Source organism: Nyctereutes procyonoides, unplaced genomic scaffold (genome assembly GCF_905146905.1).
Source record: "Nyctereutes procyonoides isolate TBG_1078 unplaced genomic scaffold, NYPRO_anot_genome, whole genome shotgun sequence".
NCBI classification, from domain to species: domain Eukaryota; kingdom Metazoa; phylum Chordata; class Mammalia; order Carnivora; family Canidae; genus Nyctereutes; species Nyctereutes procyonoides.
The window spans coordinates 18299417-18323602 of record NW_026575052.1 but is presented as its reverse complement, the minus strand read 5'-3'; the positions used below and the strand labels follow the sequence as shown (position 1 = coordinate 18323602).

The window sequence follows — 24186 nt, the reverse complement described above, 5'->3', positions numbered from 1 at the left end:
AAAAACACAGCACTGGAAGTAAAATTCTGGGAAACTGTTAACTTTTACTCTAAGGCTCTGTTTAAACCTCTGCAAGGATGACTATCACTTAAAGTGGCTCTCCTGAATAGAACATTTATTACAAGGAATGTGCTTTGGAAGAGTTATAACCTTTGCTTCTCAGTCAGGTTCAGAGAAATGCCTGAGTCTGGGGCAAAAGAGTACTTTTAATATCCAGTATGGATACAGAGAATGACATTTCCTTTCATTTAGAGACAACTTACATGAAAGATCCATTTCTGTAACCTTATACGTAGTCAAGACATTAGAGTTAAAAATATTAGAGCAAACAGATTGAACAAATCAGGGTATGATTGAAAGTTCTTATAATTGATTTGGAATACCTCTAAATCTTTGAAAGGAACAACTTTAAAGAATAAAAATTAAGGTCAAGTTCTATGCTGAGTGAATTCCCTCTTTGATCAACAGAAAGGGGAGATAAAGGTTGGGAAATTCACCTGAAATATGCTGTAAGGCCAACAGTTTAAAAATAATAACGTCAAATGAAAATCTTTAAATAAAGCTGAAAAATATAACTTAGAAGTAGAAATCTCCTAGAGAAAATAACTGACAATGATTTTATATTTTTCAGGTATTTCCCCCCACATGTTATATGTATGTACAGTATTATTATTGCTCTTTTATTTAAAAATAGAACAATACATTCGTAACTTAGTTATTTTTTCACTTAATTTATCTTAGACATTTATAAATGTCAGTATAGACTTTCTCTTGTTACTTGTAATGGCTGATCAGTATTTTATTATCTGGCTATAATAATTTATTTAAACTAATTTCTACTGATGGAAATCTAGGTTGTCCCCAAGGTTTCACTATTTCAAACACTGCTGAAATGAAGACTGCTATAAAACATGTCTAAATTCCTAGGATGAGAATTGTTGAAACAAGAGGTATGCAGATACTGCTAAATAAGCAACTAGTTTTTTTTATATGTAATTTTGAATGAAAAGCTGGGTAATCATTTTTCACAAAGTGCTTCATACACATGTGCAAAATTAAAACTAAGGAATGGGGAGTGCCTGGGTGGTTCAGGTGGTTGAGTGTCTGCCTTTGGCTCAGGTCATGATTCCAGGGTCCTGGGATTGGGCCCCCGCATCGGGCTTCTCCCTCTCCTGCTCTGCCCCCTGCCTGTATGCTCTATTCGTGTTACATAAATAAAATCTTTAAAAAACAAACAAAACTAAGAAATGAAAGGGAAATCAATCCAACATAAAAAAAGGAAAAAATAAAAAGCACGGTAAACAGAAAACAAAATGGTAGGAACAAATAAGTCAAAATAGAAATGTCACAAATATGAAATACAGATTTCTATGAAAAGATAATCTCAGTTTGAATTAAAAATAAATACAGCATATATGTTGAATATAAAAGATATATCTATATTAAATGAAAAAAGAACATTAAAGGTAAAGAGAAGACAGTATATTAAGCTAAGAATGACATTAAGAGAAAGTAGGCACAGGAGTAGTATCAGACAGAAAATAATTTGTTATATTTTATGCATTGTAATGGTATCATGGTTATGTTTTTTAAAAGTCCTTATCTCTGGCAGCCCAGTTTAACACCGCCTTCGGCCCAGGGCATGATCCTGGAGACCCGGGATCAAGTCCTGCGTTGGGCTCCCTGCATGAAGCCTGCTTCTTCTCCCTCTGCCTGTGTCTGTCATGAATGAATGAATGAATGAATGAATGAATGAATGAATAAATAAATAAATAAAATCTTTAAAAAAAAGGTAAAATAAAAAGTCCCTATCTCATAGAGATACACACTCAAGTATTTACAGATGAAATGATGGATGTGCTCTAAGCCTGGGAGGGGGAATGAGTGGGGTGAGTAATAGGGAGGGTATGAGTGAAATAAGACTGGCCACATGATGATACTGTTGAAGCTGAGTGAAAGTATGGGCACAGAGGCTTTCTTATACTAGCCTCTATAATTTTAAAAATGACTGAAATTAAAACAAATCTTTAAAAGAATTCAAGTAGAAAATAAATGGCACAAAGGAAGATATATTGTTTAAATTCAAAGTGACACAGACAAAAAACTTTAAAATATACAAAGCAAAACTAAAAAAAAAATGCAAGGAGAAGCAGACAAATCCATGATTAAAATGAGAAATTTTTATGACTTTTTACCAAAAACCAAAGATTGGGTAGAACAGAAACAGTAAAGATACTAATGATCCAATTTTATTACCAGCCACCTCTACAATTATTCATACTTGCACATTCATATATATTTGTGCCTGACAGACAGACTCTGTGTTCTTTTCAGACACTTGAGGAACACCGTCTCAAACTGGCCATATATTAGATTCCTCTACATTAGTTTCCTTCTTTATTGTTTGATTCTATTCATGTATGTGATAATCAAAAAAATAGTAAAGAAAAGAAACATTTATATTTTATTTGGTTGCGGTAGGTTTTTAAAACATATCCTGTCATTCCATCTCCCATAAAACAATGAGCCTGGTATAAACATGAGGCTGGAGAGGCTCAGTCACTTATCCCAAGTCACTAAAGGGGTAAGTGGCAGCCAGGACTTACACTCCATTCTGCTGAATGCCAAAGCCTGGTCAGCCTGCCTGACCACATTGCCTCACAAAATTCTTGATTAAGAAGACTGAAGATCACCAGACCCTTTTAATTTCTCCTCCAAATAGAACATGTAAGATTTTAATGATTAAAAATCAGATTCTGGTAGAAAAATGGAGGTAGTAGAATATTCTGAAAAGGACAAAACTTTTTTACTTCAGTGTGTTTTCCTGACATTCAGTTTTACTGAAAATCATACTTTGCTTAAGGTTTATCCATTTTATTTACAGGAATTTTTATGGGTTTTATGTTTGGTGTGTTCGTTTTGTTTTTGTTTTTTTTTGTTTTGTTTTTTAAACATGATATAGGTCTTTAAATCCCTGGAGTTTGATTTTATCAGAGAACAGTGTTACTTCATTATGTGTAACGTGAATTAAAAAAAGCAGGAAGGTTCTTTCAGGTCAGGTCACAGGTATTTATTTCTTCACACCACCAGATGCTGCCTCTATTACTTTGGGGAAAGATGTGCTCTCCTAGATACCCACGAGGCCTGGGGTAGGCCATGCTTATTGGAGAACAACTTGAACAACTCTCTTTATGCAAATGCAAAGCACTTTACTCACCCAATTCGTATTTTCAGCATGCCACTGAATAATTCAGGGTTATTGGAGATGATCCAGCCAATATGGATGACCAGTTCTTGCTGAATGACCGCCTCTCTCTCATCGTGGGTATTACACTTGTAATAGATGATGTTCTTAATCACTCTTGGAGACAAAGGATTAGAGATAACCTCTTCTTCATGCCCAAAGGCACCCAAAGTTACCTATAAGTGGCAGAATTTTATTGCAAAAATTTCCTAGCTACTAAAAGATAAAAGAAAAATATTCAAGGCTCAGGATGACTGGCAGGCTGAAATTACTCTACACGAGCTAGGGAATTAGGTAGAATAACTGTTCCTGCTATTTATTAAAATGGCTTTCAAAGCATGACTCCCACTGGAGTTCATGATGGTTCACAGTCTGGTCTGAAATATAAGGGCAGGTAAGGGTACCAGTTAGGGGAGTGAAGGTGAGTAGATAAAAGCAGGAAAGGAATATAAATAACTATTATGAGAAAATTATTCTGAATGACTTTAGTACTAGAAACTCCCCAGAGAAACCAAAATACATTGGATAGTTTTACTTTACTTCCCAGTCTACACAATTTAGTATTTGAGAGTATATTTTTCACTTCTTTTATATTTCTCATGTGGAACTTTTGCTCTTTAATAACACTATAACCTTTAAAAAGGTAGATGCAAGGTCATATAGCTCTAGCATAGACCCCACTTATCTTGGCATAGGGCTAGGCACCCGGTATTAAAGTACTTGTTGATTTATCTCTCACCTATGGAGGGGAATAAACAAGGCTGCCCACAGGCCTAGGAAATGAGAAAGCACAGAGGGAAAGAACAACAAAAATTCAAAGCAGAGAATGCTGCTGAAGCTGGCAAGGGGAATACTCTGGTCTCTTTCTCTCTCTTCTCTACCCTTGGCATCTTGCCTCCCAGAAGAGTCTGCAACCCCTCCTTCCTCCTGATTACCCCTCTTCCATGGACAGTGCACAATTATAAGGGGCTGGAAAATGAAGAGCAGATGAAAGGGGCCTTGTGTTTTCTGACATGAGGGGAGAGAAGAGAACATTTGCCCCAACTTTGTGATGAAATGAAAACTGAGAACATAATAAACTGGGTTTATTATGTCCCAAGTGGTACCAACCAGTTAGTCCAAGTGCAATTACTTTTATTAAAATGTCAGTGTGTAAAGAAAACAGAAGGCACATCACTGCTTCTAGAAGTATGAAATGTACCACTATTTCATTCTAGAGAGCTTGAGGTGATCTGAAAGTGTTTTGTAGAAACAGTATTAACTTCAGTTCTCAGGGCAGCATTTCATAAATGAGTGAATGCAAACTGAATGCTCCATCCTCTTTCTCTTTTGTAAAGGGGTAAGGCGCAGTCAGTGAATGGACTTCATGCACCTGAAGCGGAGCTGTCAGCTTCCCAGGCTTACTCAGCTCTGTAAGTGACTGTTTCCCTGGGAAGGCAATGGTCCAGGCACAGCCTCAGAACAGGCTCCAAAGCTTTTGGGATATGGGGAGCAGAGTTTCAGGATCATAGGCTGCAAGCTCTAATCAGAGAATGCACAGAATGGACATGACTAACCGTAACCTACCCCTCTCCAAGTGTCAGATGCTGTGAACTCAAAGACCCCCAAAACCTTCTCAGATACTCATATGTAGTAGAATTAACTACATTTTCAGATATACTACAGTGGCCTAAAATTCAAGGAAAAATAGTATCCCAAAGCCCATTTACTTTCTTTCAGAGGTGGCTAAGTCCAGGGCAACAATACGAGACTGTGGTTGGAGGTGAGGGCTGCGGTGAGGAAGGGCAATGGATAAGGTACTTCCTTGTACCTTGGTCTGTGTAGCTTATGAATGAGGATGAAAATTCTACCTCTTAATAATTTGGAGAAAATAGAGAAAATAACATATGTGAAAAGTGATTTAACTTTTCCTCAGGAGTTTTTAATTAGTATAATCATTTCTTCATTGTTAATAAATATTATAGGATAAAATAACTTAATATTCTAACATTTCAAGCCGGATGTCAAGATGAAATTATTTCAATTTTAATGAATTAAGAGCCCTGAAATATAAGCAATGGACTGATTCTATTAAGGAAGGTTAATGTATTTCATATTATTAAAGCTTATTATATCCCTAGGTCAACTGTCAGGAAAATATCATAAAGCACACATATTCCCAAAGAAGAGAAAGAAAGCAAACAGGTTTTCATTCCAACTAGATGATGATTCAGCCAGGTAATTAGAGCTCTGGAAAACAAAACAAAAAATGAGCAGCCACATCTCACTCTGCATACCCACATGCACAAGCTCAATTCAAGCCACATTCATCAAGTGCCTTCTCCAAACCAGACCCCATGCTGGGACAGGTGCTGGACAAGACCTGGGCCCTGACTTCCAGGAGTTCACAGCCTACTCTGGGTGAAGAGACACACACTGAAATGAACTGGGATGCAGGGCAGACTGAGAAATGTCACAGGCCTGTCATGAAAACCTAGTGGAGAGAGGGACCACTGTTAACTGGAGATGGCTCTGTAAGGAGGAACTAACAGAAGCTGGCCCTTGTGGGAGGGGAGGAGCTCTAGGGAGAGGTGGCCCAAAAGGTTTGGGATCTGGGGAGCCAATGCATTTCTAAGAGTGAGAAGAATTTCATATGGAGTAGAAGGAAAAATGTGCCCTTCACTATTCACCTGTCTTTGCCCTGCCCATCCTAAATCTGTCTGGAGTACGTTAGTTGGGATTATTCCATTTTCTGGGTCAGCATCTTCACTGATCTCAACACAGGAGTTGAAAATCACAGCTTTAAGGTTCAGCAAGAAAAAGGGGTGGTCTACTTAGTAACTGCATCTTTAAGACAAGGTTTTGCTTCTGCAGGAGTCTTCTGTAGAAATACCTGAGCCACTGTTAATGTGATTGAGAGGCCTAGGACACTGAAGCTTGCCAGATTTAAAAGGAAGAGTCCGATCCAGAAGCTTTTCTGATTGTGACCAAGGGAGAGTCTGAAAATCAGATACTTACCTGTTTGCCCTGCACTAAAACATTAGTAATGGATGGGGCCAGGCTGTCCACTACTTTACTTAATAGACTTGCTGCACGGCGCACAACCGACCTGGGGGCAAAGAAGAGAGCACGCCAGAGGTTGACAAACCTAAAAGATGATAAATGAATGGAGCCCCTGATGGGGGAGATTCAACATGTACACAATTAGTTCCTCACATAATAATTTGGAGGAAATGCTGAACCTGACACTGGACCTAATATCTGAAGTCTCCCAGATTGTAGAGGACTCTCCAGAATTAGGAAGGGATCCCTCATCCTCACCTCTGTTACCAGCATTATTCATGCCATTATCAGTTTTAAAAGAAAGAAAAAGGAGCTTAACCATTCCTTTGATGGGGAGTAGAGTAGGGGGAGGAATTAACTGAGTATTCTGATTTTGCGTTAAAAAATCATTATTAAGTCTGTCACTGGTAAACATCATCTATTCTTACAACCACTTTAAATCATGTTTCTTTTGGTGCATAGATAACCAAATCCCTGCACTTGGAGCCTCGCTTAGTACTCAATTTTAGGAAGTGATACAATGAAATACCAGCATTTTTTTTCTTCATAAAGCCAGAATGTTGGAGAAAGGAATTCACACTGCTATTTTTACATTTCTGAAAAAGTCTCAGACTCTAGAGAGAACAGATTTTTTTAAAAGCATGGCACATGCAATACATAAGACATTTTTTTCCCTCAAAAGTAAAATTCATGTGGAACTTTTAGAGGAAGAAAATAAAATGGAAATAAATGTAGGCTTAAAGCTGTTTTCCTACATTTCAGAATGTCCATGGAAGTTGACTTAGAAAACATATTTATATTCCTTAATCTCAACATACATGGACCAGTAGAAATTAAGTCAATAACTGATATAGTTAGTGAAACAAACACTTCCTACTTTTAGAGAAGCTTTAACCCACACACTTTAAGGCCAAAAGACATACTTAACCCTCATAATGCAAATAGGGCCACACGTTTCAAGCAGCTTGAGTTTTTCCACATTCTGTGTATGTTACCTGTTTCCCATGGACCAGAAAAGTAGTAATGTGTGGAGCTATAGAGGAAGAAAATTTCTGGGTAAAGGCAGCCCCGTAGCGTACCGCCAACCTGGGTGTGTCAGTGCAAAGCCATAAAAGGAAAAATACAATAAATAAACTTCTAGGAGCTTGTTCTTTTAAACCTAACAGCACTATAAATATCTGCTAGTTAATGCTCTATCTAAAATGCAAGTATAATAACATAAAAGCAAAAACAGGTTTGCTTAGCAAAAACTAAGACTATAGAGACCACATTTGAAACTTACTGGCTGAAAAGCAGTATCTATTGGTTTGCATGCCTTACTGTGCTGAGAATTTACAGTGGAAATTTGAGATTTAGCCAGAGGATTATTATATTATTTCTTCTGGGTCAGGATGGTTAATTTACTATAAATCACAGAACTGAAATACTGCTAAGGGATTGTTTTGTCAAATCCCCTTGTTTTAGAGATTATAAACCCAAGGCTCATTGAGGTTAAGAGAATTTCTTAGGGCACTGCTTGAGATTTTTTTTCAAAATGAGATAATAATAGGTCGTTATGTGTACTCTTACTTAAATTCTGCTAGTAAAATGGCTAGAATTGCTTCAAAATACAAAGGACTATGCATTTAGGCATACCTACCCCATTGTGAATTGAAACAATTTTATCTCGATTTACCTAATTTTTTTTCAATCCCTGGGAGACTACTTCTGCAAAATATATTAGTTATTCTACATGAAGCAACTATAATCACTGGGATTCATTCGACTTAAGTGATGAGAGAACTGCCTTCTATTATTTTTGGTTATGATTAAATGAACCATTGGTCTCTTTTCATGGCCTTCTATGATAACAGAACAGATTTCCTGAATACAAAGTAGAACCTAAAGCACCTTGGTGGGACAGAGGAGGTGCAGTGTAGGAAAGAGTCATTAGCATATCATTCCAGTGAATATTCTCTCCAGGTTCTATTCCTATGGAGGTCTTTATTCATAGACATTATATTTAGTATCTTGGGAGAGCCAATACAGTGGAATGCATGCAGATCCTTAGAAAATAGAATCAGGGCCATAACCTTGGAGTTTAAAAGTAAAAATTAGGATAAATAACCATCTTTAAGACTGGCCCATAATCTTTATGCCTTTAAATATGACAATGCAAAAAAACATAATGACAAAGACACTAATACGAACCAAAGCTTTTTGCTGCCAGCTCTTCTATAGATTCTCTCAATGTGATCAGAAACGGTACCTAGACATTGAATAATAGTCTTTGTTGAAAAAAAAATACCCTTTAAATTAAATGCGTAATATTTATTCTCTTTTTAAAAACTACCCTTGAATTTCATTTTGTTCCACTAGAGTTAATATATCCACATCCATTAGTATTCTGAACTACCTGATATATTTAAACATGTAACCCAAATACATATTGTGAATGTCCTGGTCATAGTTACTATTTGGTTTGAGTATATGATTTCAGTGAGTACTTTATTTCTTGAAATTTGTTTTCTTACTTAATATATAATCTGAGTTTTTAACAAATAATAAAAAAGTTATTTTAATTTACTACAGAAAATAATCAGAATACAGCAAAGTGAACAAGTGCTGTAGACTCTGAATATATGATTCTTCATTTACTTCTCCCAGGAAAGTTTATGAAGGCTCTGTTATGTGCATGATTATTCCAACACATACTAGCCCTCAAAAGACACCACTGGACTTCATTCTTTTGCCACAATTTACATGTGATCTGGCTTCATGACTGGCTTGTCAATAAATTAATGATGGTGACAGGACAGAATAGTAAAAAGGAAACAAGGGTAGAGAACAAGATCTTTATCATTTTACCATGAATTTTTTTGTTATAGCTTTATAACAAATTGGATAAAATTATATTCAGATTCTGTAGATGCTTATGATTTTCAATGTATCATAGATTTTACAGATTTAAAAACTTAGGTCTTTTAAATAACAAAACATGAGTATTATTCCCAAGTTCATAAAAATAGTTAAAAAAAAGTAATTCAGTATTTTCATTATAAACTACTTTATATAAACTTTGTTTTATTTTAAAGCACTACTAAAAAACCCATTCTGCTTCTAGGTTCCTAATAAAATGTTTGCTTTTTAAAAATCCTATTGTTTTAGTTAAAGTATAAATTTCCATGAATGTCCTCAAATAATTGGAATTCTGCTTACAGTTTCAAGACTAATTAGAAACCTGGGGGATTCTGCATGAAATTTGCTTAAAGTTTTTCTGCCTTTAATCATTTAAGAAAATTAAGACTATTCAGTTGACATACGTAATATTCAAGAAGTTTATCTCTTAGCTACAGTAATGTAAAAACTAAGTAGACCTAACCTGAATAAACAATTGTTTAGTTCACTACGAAAAGTATAAATTTTATTAATTACATTGCTGTTTAGAATCCTGACTCAATTTCTTTTTTTTTTTCCTGACTCAATTTCTAATCCTAAACAAATCAACATGCCCCTCTAATAGAGGACGACTTCCCAATGAGCCAAAAACTACATGTTATCTTGAAATCTATTTTATATTATTCTATATAACAAATTGTTAGAAGCAGACTATGATGGAAAATTCAAGAATTCCTTAGAGTGCCTCAATATACAAGTGTGGATTTCAGGGGTAATTGGGATACATCCTTAATGCAGAGAGGACATGATTAGAAATGATTTATTTTTGTTAACAATGTTTAGAGCACAATTCTATTAAATGCCATGTTCCATTTCAAATGGCTGCTGCAGCCCATGAGGGAGCTAATTTTTATAGTTATAATGATTCAATATTCTTCTTAAAAATATACAGGTAATAAAACTGGAAACAGAAACTGTCAATAAACAACTATGAAAGAGTCATCAGAGGTTAATAGTCATAGGCAGAATCAGGCTCTAACACCATTCAGACAATCAGAGAAACAATCAAGCATCACTGCATGAAAGCAATTTAGGAGTTCATATATCAGCCTATTCCACTCTAGGAGGTATGAATAAACACTTTCCATTTAAAGGTTTCCAAATAAAAAGGTTTAATGGATGATAAAATACCACAATATTTTAGTATATATTCATTATCTATATTTTATATATGCTCAAGGATAGAGAGGTCTCATTATTTAAAGATTTTCTTTGGACTGTATACTTACCTTCCCTGGTGATGAAGTTGGGGCCTTCTCTTTTGAGTAGTATACCCAGCAGGATGGCTTGGCTAGCCAGACAACTGCAGTCCTAAAAACACAAATCATTGTGAATAACTGGAATAAAATGGGTACAAAAGTTACCATAGGGAGTAAATAATCAGGCAGTCACATGATGCAAAGAGGAAATCTATGAAATTAAATAAATATCAAATATTACTGATAGACTACTATGCATTAGATGATATTAAACAACTATTAATCTTAGGTATCTTGGAGACAGAGCATAGACAAGTTGGCTTCCTGATGTAGTAGTATTTAGTAATCAAATTTTCCAGGAAATAAAGTAAGCAATGAATAGAAAATATATTGTCTACAAGCATTAATACTTGATTAATACTTGATTCTGCCACTCTCTAGGAAATTTGACCAAGTCATTCCACCACTCCCTTTTTGACCTTGCTTATTCATAAATAAGAGACCATGTGGCTATCAACCTGTCGTGAGGAGATGAATAAAAGGAGAGGACATGTACAGAGTGCTTTTTATGTATTATGGCACTGTGCTATGTGCTTTATGTTTACCATATATTTATGCTAATAGAGATCTATAGATAATATCAATCAATAATAAGGATAAACGATGTCTAATAGGATATATATTTAACCTACATGCTCATATTTGTGGTATGGCCCAGTAAGATGTCATGATGTTTTAGTTCTATCATTAGAATTTCATTTCCTTGGTAAGAACAATACTCACTCTCACCTCACCTCTTTTAAAATGCAAATAATCTTAGGGTAGATAAAATATTAGGTTGCTAACATAATATTCATATGAATGTGGTCATAGGATTGCTTTCCTCAGTGACGGGAGAGACTTAAAACAAGCTATTAAGACCTAAACACAGGGACGAGAGGGAAGATCCAAGGAGGAGAGGATACTAAAAGAGAAGTCTGGATGTCCCAAAGGCAACTATTCCTGACATATTCTTTAATGGCTCATATAATACCTTCATATCCAAGGCTACCCAATTCATCCCCACTCCTTAAGCATCTCTAAGACAATCATGCTAAAATGTTAGATCACGAGAACAGCCTCTCATTACTGCTTCTCTACTATACAGAGGCCATCTACCTCTAGGCACTTCCATCTACTTCCTCTGAGAGGACAAAAGAAATATGGGCTGGCCCTGAGAATTCTTGCTCGGTCCACCTCACTCAGAGCCATGTGGGAATTACATCTTCCTCACATTCAGTTTTTGAAGAATTTCATGGGTGGGCTTGTGCTTCCATTCAGCAATGGCGACATCTGGTTGCTGTTCTAGTTCAGGAGCACTTGAGGTACTGCTTTGTCGTTTGACTTTTGAGTGTTTGGGAAGTTCTAGTTCCTCAAAACTCTTAAATTCTGGAAGCCTAAGAAATTAAAATAAAAAGTTTCAGATTTCCTGCATTTCTAATTTCCTGCTTTTCTAATAATAACCCAAAGGGACTTACTCTTCTGTGTCACTGATTCGTAGGAAGTCAAGTTGTTCTACTACAGCTCCAGATATTAGTGTCTGAAATGTGATTGAGAAAAAATTCACAACTCTTAAATTCACAAACCCATACCCTTATGATCTGTGCATATACATTTCTATAAGTTTGTAATACTAAAAAAATTTACTTAAAAAAAGGTAGACACAATTCTTAAGTCATTTCTTAAGAGAGCATTCTAAAATGAGATAGGTTTTCACATACAACAAAACCTTCTTAAATAACATATAGGGTCCCTGGGTGGCTCAGTGGTTGAGCGTCTGCCTTCAGCTCAAGGTATAATCCTGGAGTCCCAGGATCAAGTCCCACATCAGGCTCCCTGCATGAAGCCTGTTTCTCCCTCTGCCTATGTCTCTGCCTCTCTCTCACTGTGTCTCTCATGAATAAATAAATAAAATCTTAAAAAGAACATATAAATCAAGTTATAAGTTCATGGGTCATAATAAATAGGAAAGTCAAGATGAGATTAACTGTATTTTCCCTCTGTTCTTAGAATTGTGGGCATTTTTTAAAGCTGGAATTAAAATTCAGTACCTATTAACATCTTAAAAATAGTTTAAAATAAAAAATCAAATACTAAAATTGCTTTGAGAAAAGATGATATGAAATTGCACTTTGGATTCTGTTACTGTATTATACTTCAGAGCTATCCAACGATGGGATACTGCCAAGTCTTCATTTTTCAGGATCATGAAGTTGTTGATTATTGAGGCCAGTACTTCTCTACATTCTCGCAACCCATATCTGGTCATTTTATTTTTCATTAGTTCCTGATTATAGGTTAGCAAACTAAATAAGGCCACACTCAAATACAGTTTTTGTTTGTCAGTGGTTCACAGTGAAGAGCATAAATGAATGATAACCCACGATGGATTTTTTAGTAATATGTGTCACTACTAATTATCTGGTGAATTGTCAGATAAAATTGAGAAATGTACTACATAAAAAACAAGCCATAAATTATTTTAAAAATAAGGCAATTCTTCAATCAAAACTGTCTTACATGTATTACTTCCTCTATTTTCTCACTGTTCTTTTCAAATATGAAACAACATGACACACAGGAAATGTTGCACTCATTGGCTAACCATCCAGGGTTGTACTGCCTTCTTCTCTAGTGGAAACTCATAAACAAAGTAGGTCATCAACAAATACCCATTAAAAATGTCAGGATAGACATATTACCAGCAACCATACCAAAGCCTTCTTGCAAAGTTTGAGTGAGGAAGGCCAAATATGCAACTGATTTGCACATTTTCATGTGGCAGTGGCAGTCAGGGTCTGAGAGCAGTCTGTGCCTAGGCAGAGAGCAGTGTTGAGCATAATTAAAAGTCCTCTGAGTGTATTTCCTAAGACTTGGGCTCAGATCTATACATCTTGCTCTCTGGTTGACTAATTTGTTAGACAAATATTTATTGAACACCCACCATATTCCAGGCACTCTGCTAGGTATTAATGATATAGCAAGAATAAAATACAAAATTCCTGGCCTCTGGAAATTGACTTTAGCTCTGTGTAGGAAGTAGACAATTTAAACAAACAAAAAACTAAATATATTATGTTAGATGATATTAAGTACAAAGTAGAAATAAGAAAGGTAGAGGATGAGAAGTGTTGGGGAAGGGGAATAGGAGGTGGCAGGTGATTGCCATTTTATACAGGTGATCAGAAAAGACTTCCGTCACAGGGTGACATGTAAGCAGAGACTGAAGGAACGACTATAGTCAACAATATGGATATTAAGGAAGAGTGTGCAGGGCTGAGGAAATAGCAAGTGCAAAGGTCCTGAGACAGAAGCATGTTTGGTGTGTTTTAAGAGCAGTAAGGAGGAGAGTGTAGATGGAGTACAGTAGACAGGACAGAATGGTAGGAGATGAGGTCAGAAGAAAAGGTCCAGATCATAGACAGTGCAAAAACCATTACAAGGACTTTGGTTTTCATTTTGTAAGACAGAGTAAGTCATTGAGTCTTATGATACGTGACATAATCTAACTGCCTTATGACCAGGAGGAGTATGAAGATGCTAACTGTCTTATGGCCAGTAGGAAATCTAGGTAAGGCATGATGGTAACTTGAGCTACGATATTAGTGTTAGAAGTGATGGGAAGTGGTTAGATTTTGGGTATAATCTGAGGGTAGGGAAAACCAGATTTGATAATGGATTGTAATAATGTGGGGTATGAAAGAAAGAGAAGAGTCAAAAATTATTTGATACTCAAAGCTAATAATATTGAAAACATAAGAAAAATAATTTTGACTTAATATTTTCTATTATTAGCCTACCCACTCTATATACTGAATAAGCCCATAAAGTTAAGTGTTAATAGGCAAATGCTAAATTTCATTAATAGCCTCTAGAGCTTTTTTTTTTTTTAAGATTTTATTCATTTATTCGAGAGAGAGAGAGAGAGAGAGAGAGATTCAGAGACACAGGCAGAGGGAGAAGCAGGCTCCATGCTGGGAGCCTGACATGAGACTCGATCCCGGATCCCCAGGATCACACCGTGGGCTGAAGGCAGGCACCAAACCACTGAGCCAGCCAGGCTTCCCACCTCTAAAGCTTTTGATAAAAAAAATTCAGTTGGTGAACAGAGGCTCCTAAATTAGTTTTATAAAAAACATTACACTTATGATTAATTTACTGGGCATTACTACTTTAGTTTGGATGGTAAGTAAATAACATTATTATATATATGACAAATTAAATATAATATTCAAAAAGGTATCCTGCTCTGCAGTACTTAATTATATCCCACCAAGGTCCTTTCCAGCTGAACATCCTACCTGAGACTGCATGCCATCCTATCATCCTGCACCCCTTCCTGGCTTTGTTTTTGGTTTGGCTCCTCCACTAGAATAAATCCCATGAGATCTTTTTTTTTTTTTTCCCCATGAGATCTTATATCTATATTTTTTTTCACCATTTATCCCCAGTGCCTAGAGAGGGAGCTCAATCAATACATGCTGAATTAATGAACCAATATTTATACATTTTCTAAGACAGAATAGTAGTGAGCAGAGCACTTTGGGAATTCAGAGATGACTCAAGCTTGGCCTGAAAGAGTTTTCAATCTACCAAGAGAAGCAGACACAAGAAACTAGTACACCTAAATTAAGAGCTATAGCAAAGTTTCAAGCAAAGTGCCACAGAAACACACTGGAATGAGAAATTAATTCCAACCCTGGAGACTTCACTAAAAAGGTGACAATGACCTAAGTTATAAAATTAAAGTATGTAAGAAAAAGAAAAAAGCAACTCTAGAATAGAATAACAGTATGAGCAGAAAAAAAAAATCCAATTACATTCAAGGATTTTGAAACTACCTAGTATACCTGGGGAGTGGAAAGCCGGGCTGGGAATGAACTTCATGGAAAGATCCTGGGTGATGAGGTGGGAAGGGAGGTTGAGGCCCAGTGACAAGAGAGACTGTAGAATTTGGGCTTGAAATAAATAAATATAGATGCCATTTCCATTTATTATATTAAAGAGAAGATGAAGGCTAGGGTGGGGGGATGAGAGGTTGTTGGTTAGTAAGTATAAAGTTTCAGTTTTCCAAGATGAAAAGTTTATTCTCTGATGAAAGACCCTGTACTCAAGGGTCCTTCTCCAACCCTGTTCTTAGGATATGAAAGCAAAATGTATGTTCTTTGGGCAGGAGGCTGGATGTTTATTTTGGAAAGTGAAAAGCCTAGGAGAAAAAATTCTCCAGATATTGGCACCTGGGGTTTCCCCCAACAAAAAGGACCCTTGCCACCAGACTACCTGATAAATGGCTTCACGAATCCTTGTTTCCAAGCATAGAGCCTCCCTTAAACTTATTATTCTTTCACTCTTAAAAATGAATGTAAAGCTAAAGATTACCACACATCTGGCAAGTGCCTCTAACATAAAAGACTGAGCACAAAAAAAAAAAAAAAAGAGAGAGAAAAGAAACCTGAAAGAGATCAAGCAGAGAAGAAAATTTCAAAAACTCTCTAGTAAATAACCTCAGAAAGATAAAATATAATATCCAGAAAACCAGAACACGATACTGTGAAAAGGGAGAATTAAAAACATGATAGCCAAAATATAAAACTTAACAGGGAAGCTTCATGATAAATATGAAAGAAATTTTTCCAGGAAGCATGACAAAAAGATAATAGAATAGCAAAAGAAAGAAATAAAAAATAAGGAGAAAAAGATTAAAAATTTAGATAAAAACCAATCAAGTATACAAAACACAAGTGCTAGGGGAATGAGTATGTAAACATTTTACCTACATAGGTATAGGTTTCTCTGTAAAATTTCCTCTTTCTTTCTCAATACTGAGAACCTGCTACAGGAAAGATTCTGAGATAATCACATTTCTTTATAGGAAATAAGGCACCTAAGTCCACTATAGACTACAATCTGAGTAGTTCATATTAAAGGTCATAAAAGGATGTTCAAGAAGAATAACAAAAGGATGTTATTTTTGGTCTAGGTGATTTTGCAGAACTGGTCCTAAAGTTCCATAAGATTTTAAAGTGTAGGCGTCTTGAAAGAATGAAGGATATTCCAGGCAGAGGAAATGGCATGATCAGAGGGGAAGAACCTCACCAAGTCAGAACACAGTAATTAACTTGTATTGGCTGAAGCACAAAGAGTGTTTAGTAGAAGATAAATGTGGGCAGGGAGGCTGTTCTGGCTAACAGGGAACCACAAGGGGCTTCTGTTATTTAGGAGTTCTGAAGATAATGCTGTGAGGTGAACAAGGATTATTTCCCGGTTGGATGTTACTGTGGAATAGGGAAAAGAACACTGGGCCAAGGAGTAAGGCAACTTATACCTGTGCCTACAGGTATAGGACTGTACAGCAGGTCACTTCATCACTCTGGACCACAGCTTCCTCAATCGCGAAATAGAGGGTGGAGATGAGCTATTAAAGTCTAAAATCCTGGTTGGGAAACTACTGCAATTGTTCAAGCATGAGATTGGAAGGACAAAATAACAGAATGGTTACAAAAGGAATAGGAAGACAGGCACAGAAAAAAAACCTTAAGACAAAAACCTTAAACAGAACATATATTAGGAAATACAGCTATATCGGTGCATTAATTGTCCTGAAAACAGAAACATGAAATTCAGAAGACTACCTGTAGACGATCAACATGAACTTTGACTCCTCCAACTATTCCTTTTTTAAAGGCTGCCAACATATCTAATATGGGGTTGAATCGGCTACCTCTAAAAAATATAAACAAACAAAAGATGCATTATTAATAACAAGAAATAAAAAATATAATACTAAGTATCCTTCACATATATAAGTCTCTCTGCCACATTCTGACAGAGACATAAAAACAGTAGAAGGCCCTACTTCCAAAGGGTTCACAGTGTTAAAGGGGATGAGACAGGTGCACCTCACTTCTTTCATCAACCTACCGTATATTGTCTTCCCGGATGAGGACAAGGAAAAGTGGACGTCCGTGCATTTTCCAGTATTGCTTAATGAACTGTAGTGCATTCTATCAAAACAAAAGAATGAGGCAGAATGTAATGGCATTATATCTGAGCTGATCAGGATGTTTAACCATTTGTGGCAAAGAGCCAACAAAACTCCGATATATCAAGACAATTCACCGTCAAACTCTGGATAATATAGACTACTAGGAGTAGAAATGAATATATTACTGTTTGCTAAGTTTGAAACTTCACTGATTTTAAGTTGAAACTTTATTGACTTTAAATTTTGTTCTTAAAAGTAATCAGATCACATGCATTTTAAGTCTGCTTCTTTTTTGGTGGCCTAAAGAATACAGTTTAAGAATAGTCCCAGGAGAGAAAAAAAAAGAGAGAGATACAAACCAAGAAACATTAACTACAGAGAATAAACTGATGGTTACCAGAGGGGTGGTGGGTGGGAGGATGAAATGGGTGATAAGCATTAAGGAGTGCATTCGTTGTGATGAGCACCAGGTGATGCACAGAACTGTTAAATTCTATATTGTACATCTGAAACTAATATAACATTGTATGTTAACTATACTGGAATTAAAATAAATACTTGAAAAAAAAATGGTCCCAGGGAGGAAAAACCAAACCAGGACTGTCATCTGGAAGATTAATCCTCATTCCACATTACTATGCATGTATTATAGGAGGTAGAAGAAACTAGACTGAATCTACAGACCATCAGAAATGTGGAGAGAGTTTTTTGACTCAACTTCTATTATCATCATGTCATCAGCATATCAAAGGCTTACATAACACATCACCATATGTCAGGTACTATCCTGAGTGCTTTATATACATTAACTCATTTAATTCTCAGAATATTTCTATTATTATTCAGTTATACAGATAGGAAAAGAGAGACCCAAGAAGTTAAGTAACTGGCCCAAGATCACACAGCTGGTAAATAAACAGTAGAGCTAAGATCTTAACAAACGTCATGTGTCTCCAGATTTCATGCTCTAAACCAGGACTCTAAGCTTCTCTACTCTGCAAATAGAAAAGGGAGTGGAGATTTTAACTGACTAGGTGTTATGAGTTAGCTGGGGTTTAACTTGACATTCTTCATAAATAAAATTATTTTGCTAACTCAACTTTTGTTCAAAAAGAGATAAACTACTGCTGTCGTATGAACATGGTTTTCAAATGGTTTCCCCTCTGCTTTATAAACTGTATCTTTTCATTCCATTTGTAGAATGGTCTATCAAGCAAAGTCATACAACTTTATATAAGACATACTCCATCTATTATCCTAATGCTGCAAGCAATTTAACTCTTTCCCCATAGCCATACAGATATTGTTTTACTTTCATGTTTTACACTGTGTTAACCCAGTGTCACAGACACCCAGGAGCACTCAATTTAATAACATATGATAAAATCAGTAGAAATACAGTCATCCAATTTCAATGAAAAGGGGTTTTGAAACTACCTTTATGTCATCTATCAGCAGTAAAACATCTTGAGACATGTAGAAATCACTTAGGTCGAAGATGATAGGGTAACAAACCACAGTCTTTCCTAGAATGCGATAAATCTGTAAGAGACAATTAAAAAAAAATACAAAACAGGACCAAAGGCAAAGGAACAGTAGCTTAAGTTCTAAAAAAGTTAAAATTGATCAAGAAATTTTAAAGTTTCTTGATTGGAACAGTAATATCAGTATATTAAAGAGTAGTCCACCTCTACTGTGATAGAAAAAGCCTCTGTTTAAATAAATACTGTCATAATCAGGTACCTTACAATGTTCAGAAATAATATAGCAGTTAAGATGCTTATTCTCTCTTCTAAGACTTCTGTGATAGTACACAAAACAAACAGTAAGATTTCCTTGTAGAAAATAATAATTCAGATAACCAGCCCAAGTATATAATGAAATGTGAGAATGGATGCATAGCAGGTCAGACATCATTTCATTCTGTGGTATTATAATCTGAACATTGCTCCACAAGGAAATTTTATGAGTACCTTTGATGTACCGAGGCAGCCAATGGGCCTATCTGGCCTTCCGGAGAGTCCTAATTTTTCATTGATACCCAGGTGGAAATAAGCCTGTAAGACATAAATTTATAAATCAGTCAGGCAGGAAGAATCTATGCTTTCTTTTTTGGTCCTTTTACTCCCCCTGACTAAAGCCCTGCTAATTTCTGAATTTTCCTGAGGAAAAGTGGCCAGGGAAACCTTACTCAATAGACTTGTAAACAAGCTAGCCAATGATGTCAACTTAGATTTGGGGGTACCGAGAGATTTGAGAGCAAATCTTTGCAGATCTGCTTAACAATATTCTAAAATTTGACATTGTTCTTGTGCTGTCAAATGTACAACTTGCATGGCTCTGCCAATTCATAAAAGAACACAAAGAGGCAAATGCTTCCTGTGTGATTAAAAAAAAAAAAGGCTAAAGTTTTAAAATTCAGGAACTCACATCTCCTACCAGATTCCCACCTTCAAGTATTTCCCACCAAAATGGAAATGTCTGTATTGATCCTTCTGGTTATATGAATTTTAGGAAAAATTTAAGCCACGTGCTCCAAGTGAATGATCCTGTTTACTCTCATAATCTCATCACTCTTGCATTTTGGTATATACTGAAGGAAGGATAATTTATTGTGTAAGCCCTAAAAAACACCTGAAGTGTAGATAGGGTTACAGTTTTTTTTTAAGATATTTTATTTATTTATTCATGAGAGACACAGATAGAGAGAGAGGCAAGACATAGGCAGAGGGTCCATGCAGGGAGCCTGATGTGGGACCCGATCCTGGGACTTGGGGATCATGCCCTGAGCTGAAGGCAAATGCTCAACCGCTGAGCCACCCAGGCATCCCAGGGTTACAGATTTTTAAAAGTATATAGACGAATATATACCCATTTACACACATATATCAATATGTGCATATATTTCCATAAACAGATTTATAAACTATATATGTCTTTTTGGTGTCTTACTTGTTAAAACTTAGTACTGTGGTGTTCCAGTTTTAAGATGGTAAACTGAGTCTATGCATGTACTCTACATTTCAATAGTGAAATGAATAAATATAAAGACCCCACAAAATATGTGTAGCATTCACTACTGGAAAACAGAAAAGGGTGCCACAGTGGAGCAGAAACTTCTAGAATTTCTACAAAGTAAAAACAGATGGACTTGGAATGAATTAGAAGGTAATCAGCACCAGAGCTGAGCACTTAATCCAATAAGATGCCTCCTTACCCTATTTTTTTTTTTTAAGGATTTTATTTAATTATTCATGAGAGACACAGAGAGAAAGGCAGAGACATAGGCAGAGGGAGAAGCAGGCCCCACGGAGGGAACCTGAGGCGGGACTCGATCCCAGGTCTCCAGGAGCACATCCCCAGCTGAAGGTGGCGCTAAACCGCTGAGCCACCTGGGCTGCCCTCCTTACCCTATTTGATACCTCTCCCTTGATGATGGTAGTTTCCAACTTTTTGTTATTTCTGATCCAAGTCAATAAACATCTATGGACAGTGTACTATTGTTTCTGCAGAATAATTTCCTAGACTTGCTGGATTACAGAAAATATGTTTTCTTTGAAACATAATGACAGGTTGGTCACCCTGTAGAAACAGTGGATTAATTTATATTGGCATTTACACTGAATAGGCCTTTTTTGTTACTCTCTTGGGTCAAAATGACAGTTCTTAGTTTTAAATTACTGTATTCAAATATTTTATGAATATTTTCCCATATATTGAATGGCTACTGTATGTTCTATACATTTTTCCATTGTTCCTCTTTCTATTGGATGTTTTTCATTCTTTTTGATTTGTAAGAGATCTTGGTATATTAATAATATTACCCTTTGTATAAATATTTTACCCAGTTTGCTCATCTTCAATATTATTATGAAATGTGAGAATGACTGCATAGTAGGTCAAACATCATTTCAGCATGTGATATTTTAATCTAAACGTTTTTCTACTAGGGAATTTCACGAGCACCTCTGATGTGCCAGGTTGTTTATCCCATCTTCAGCTGTATTTAGTTAAACTTGTCAATCATTTCCTTAATGGCTTTTTTAGCACTGGCATTATTCTAAGAATGGACTTTCACTCCAAACAGTTGTAAACTGCTCTTCTATTTTTCTTCTAGTGACTTTTTTATAGTATTTAAAAAAAATTAAATCTTTAATCTGTCTGGAATTTATTTTTCTATTTGACAAGAGGTAGAAATCTGTTTTCCTAAATGGAAAATCACACCAACTGTCTCTACATAATCTACTGATTACGATTTGAACTGACTTCAAATATCAACCTCACTGTACACAAAATTAATGTCATCATCACCAGAGGTATCTGTTCATTCTGCTACGGTGTACACTCCCTGTCAAAATTAGCTCTGTCTCTTTCTCATTCTGCTATGTTCCTAGAAAATAACATCCCTTCAGTTGGTTGGCACTGTGCCTGGCATATAGCTGTTGCTCAGGAAATACCTGAAGGATGAATGAAGGAGCAACTGGATGTCCTTCTGAGCTAACTGTGCTGTGAATACTGACTGGAATAATGATTCTGGTTTTAGACAAAGTCAGTTGGCCAGAAAGAGTACCCTATAAGCATTAGGATTTATAGCTGCACTAAAACTATCGCATACTACACTAGATAGAGCCCCCTTTCTCTCAAATATTTTCAAATTTTCAGAAATAAATGTATGTCTAAAACTATTTGATTTCTTCTCTTAGACAAGTGATTAATCAACCATGTGCAAGTTAAAATGTACTGATCTAGGTTTCCTTTAAATACTAGTCTATTACAGTGAAAGAAATATCCTTAACTTTCTGAACCTAGATACAGCAGGTCTATGACAATTATGTAGACAGATTTGGAGTGCTTCCTAAATTCCAGGGTACAGACAGTACACATGCACACTATTTAATCCACTGAATGGTATATAGTAATGGCTAAACCACCCCAAAGTACAGAAGTACTACATTCTAGATCACATTATATTCATCTCCCCCACGAGTCAAGTCTCACTATAGTCACCACATCATGAAACATTAGCTACACACAGTATAAGCCCTGCTCTCAGCTGTCTGCTCTCATATTCTCTTAAGTGGGCTGAAGGAGGGTATAGCTCCTCAGAACAGAGAGATTAGTCATTGGCATAAAAATATATATTTTTATAAAAATATAAAAAGATTAAGTATAGTAAAGTATTAAAAGATGAGAGAATACTTTTACTTTTAAAAGGTGCTCTTATCACTGAGTAAATATATAGAACTGTTGAATCACTGTATTGTATACCTGAAAGTAATATAACACTGTATGTTAACTACACAAGAACTAAAAATTTTTTAAATATGGGTTTATAAGAAGCAATATACTAGGCAGTATATCTTAGAGGATGAATCCCAAACAGCAACTAGCTTGGAACACAGAGAATCTTCTATCTTATCTTAACACATGCTTAGAGAAGTTGGACCCTTGGCTCCAAATCTCATTTTAACCATACCACATACTCAAACTCTAAACCATTTGTTTACACCATCTTTAAAACAACAAAACATAAAATAAGTCAGGTCCTGTTAGAAGTTTTCCCCTCACGCTTTCAATTTATTTATTTATTTGGGGGGGGCGGGGGATAGAGAGTGGTGCATGTGTATCATTCTGTGCAGGGCAGAGGGGAGAGGGAGGAAAAGAGGGAGGAGGAGGGAGAGGGATAGAGGGAGAGAAAAAGGGGGGGGGAGGAGGAGGAGGAGGAGGAAGAGGAATCTTAAGCAGGCATCCAGTGCAGAGCCTGATGCAAGACATGATCTCAAGAGTTGGATGCTTAACCAATTGAGCCACCCAGGTACCCAACTCTTCACCTTACTCTTAAAGGAATGCTTCCTATCACCTCCATAGCACCTTGTATAAACATCTATTATAGCACTAATCAAGGTAGATTGTAATTAAATATTTTTCCTGTCATACCAGTAGACTCAGAATTCACCGAGAACAGGGACAGAGCACAGAGTCATTTTATCTGAGTGCCCCACACAAAATTCTGCACATAGCAGGCATTCACTAATGAATGAATGAATGAAATGTCACATTTAAGTCATCTGGAGCCTTGCTGGTCTTTTAAATCTTGACTGCATGTTATCTGGTGGAGTACAGATTTACCTAACATAAAAAAAAGTTGCAATATAAATTAGGCCTGAAAAAAAGAGTCAGGTTTATTTGCACTGAACACATGTTTATCAAAGAATAATAATCTTTGTTACTATTCTCTGGAGCTTTCAGTGAAGGACCATAAAAAGTGTACCAGCAAAAACAGCCAGTAATAATAAATGCAGTGTTAGAGCCTTAGATTTTCTTCACTCTCATGCTGCCTCCTCTCCTTGCCTTGTGAATCCTCAGTTTCCTCTCCTCTTCTGCCACAAAACCCATTTACATCTTCATGTGATTTCAAAATGTTACCTACTCTAGGGATCCTTGTATTTTTAGCCTTATCTCTAAGCAGAGGGGAAGAGAGCTCTAAATTTGTTAGAGGGAGTTTAAAAGCTCTCAAAGAGCTGGTACTCTGGGTGATCTGACACCCAGATCTGGGTTCGTTGCCAATGGAGAGAGTCTAGGCCAATGAGCAGTGACACTGTGAAGCCCTGCTTTCTCCTGTGCAATGTGCACCTCATGTCTCTAAGCTGTTTTTTTAAAAATTTTATTTATTTATTCATGAGAGACAGAGAGAGAGAGAGAGGGAAAGGGGAGAGGGGAGAGGGGGAGAGAGAGAGAGA

At 36.2% G+C, this 24186-nt stretch overlaps 1 protein-coding gene across 2 annotated transcripts in view; it reads right to left on the bottom strand.

Annotated features, from left to right (window-relative positions):
- Positions 1-24186, bottom strand: part of PHKB (phosphorylase kinase regulatory subunit beta) — a 211170-nt gene that overhangs the window by 20771 nt on the left and 166213 nt on the right. The window contains exons 18-27 of one of the 2 annotated variants that reach the window (XM_055331265.1): positions 19420-19503; positions 18884-18988; positions 17383-17465; positions 17094-17184; positions 11940-12001; positions 11696-11858; positions 10453-10534; positions 8477-8534; positions 7282-7372; positions 3218-3420 (exon numbers count right to left, since the gene is read on the bottom strand). In XM_055331265.1, the coding sequence (XP_055187240.1) occupies positions 3218-3420; positions 7282-7372; positions 8477-8534; positions 10453-10534; positions 11696-11858; positions 11940-12001; positions 17094-17184; positions 17383-17465; positions 18884-18988; positions 19420-19503 (1022 nt within the window). Of the gene's footprint in view, positions 1-3217; positions 3421-6241; positions 6333-7281; positions 7373-8476; positions 8535-10452; positions 10535-11695; positions 11859-11939; positions 12002-17093; positions 17185-17382; positions 17466-18883; positions 18989-19419; positions 19504-24186 lie in introns of both variants that reach the window. The other variant, XM_055331264.1, reaches the window with a different exon arrangement.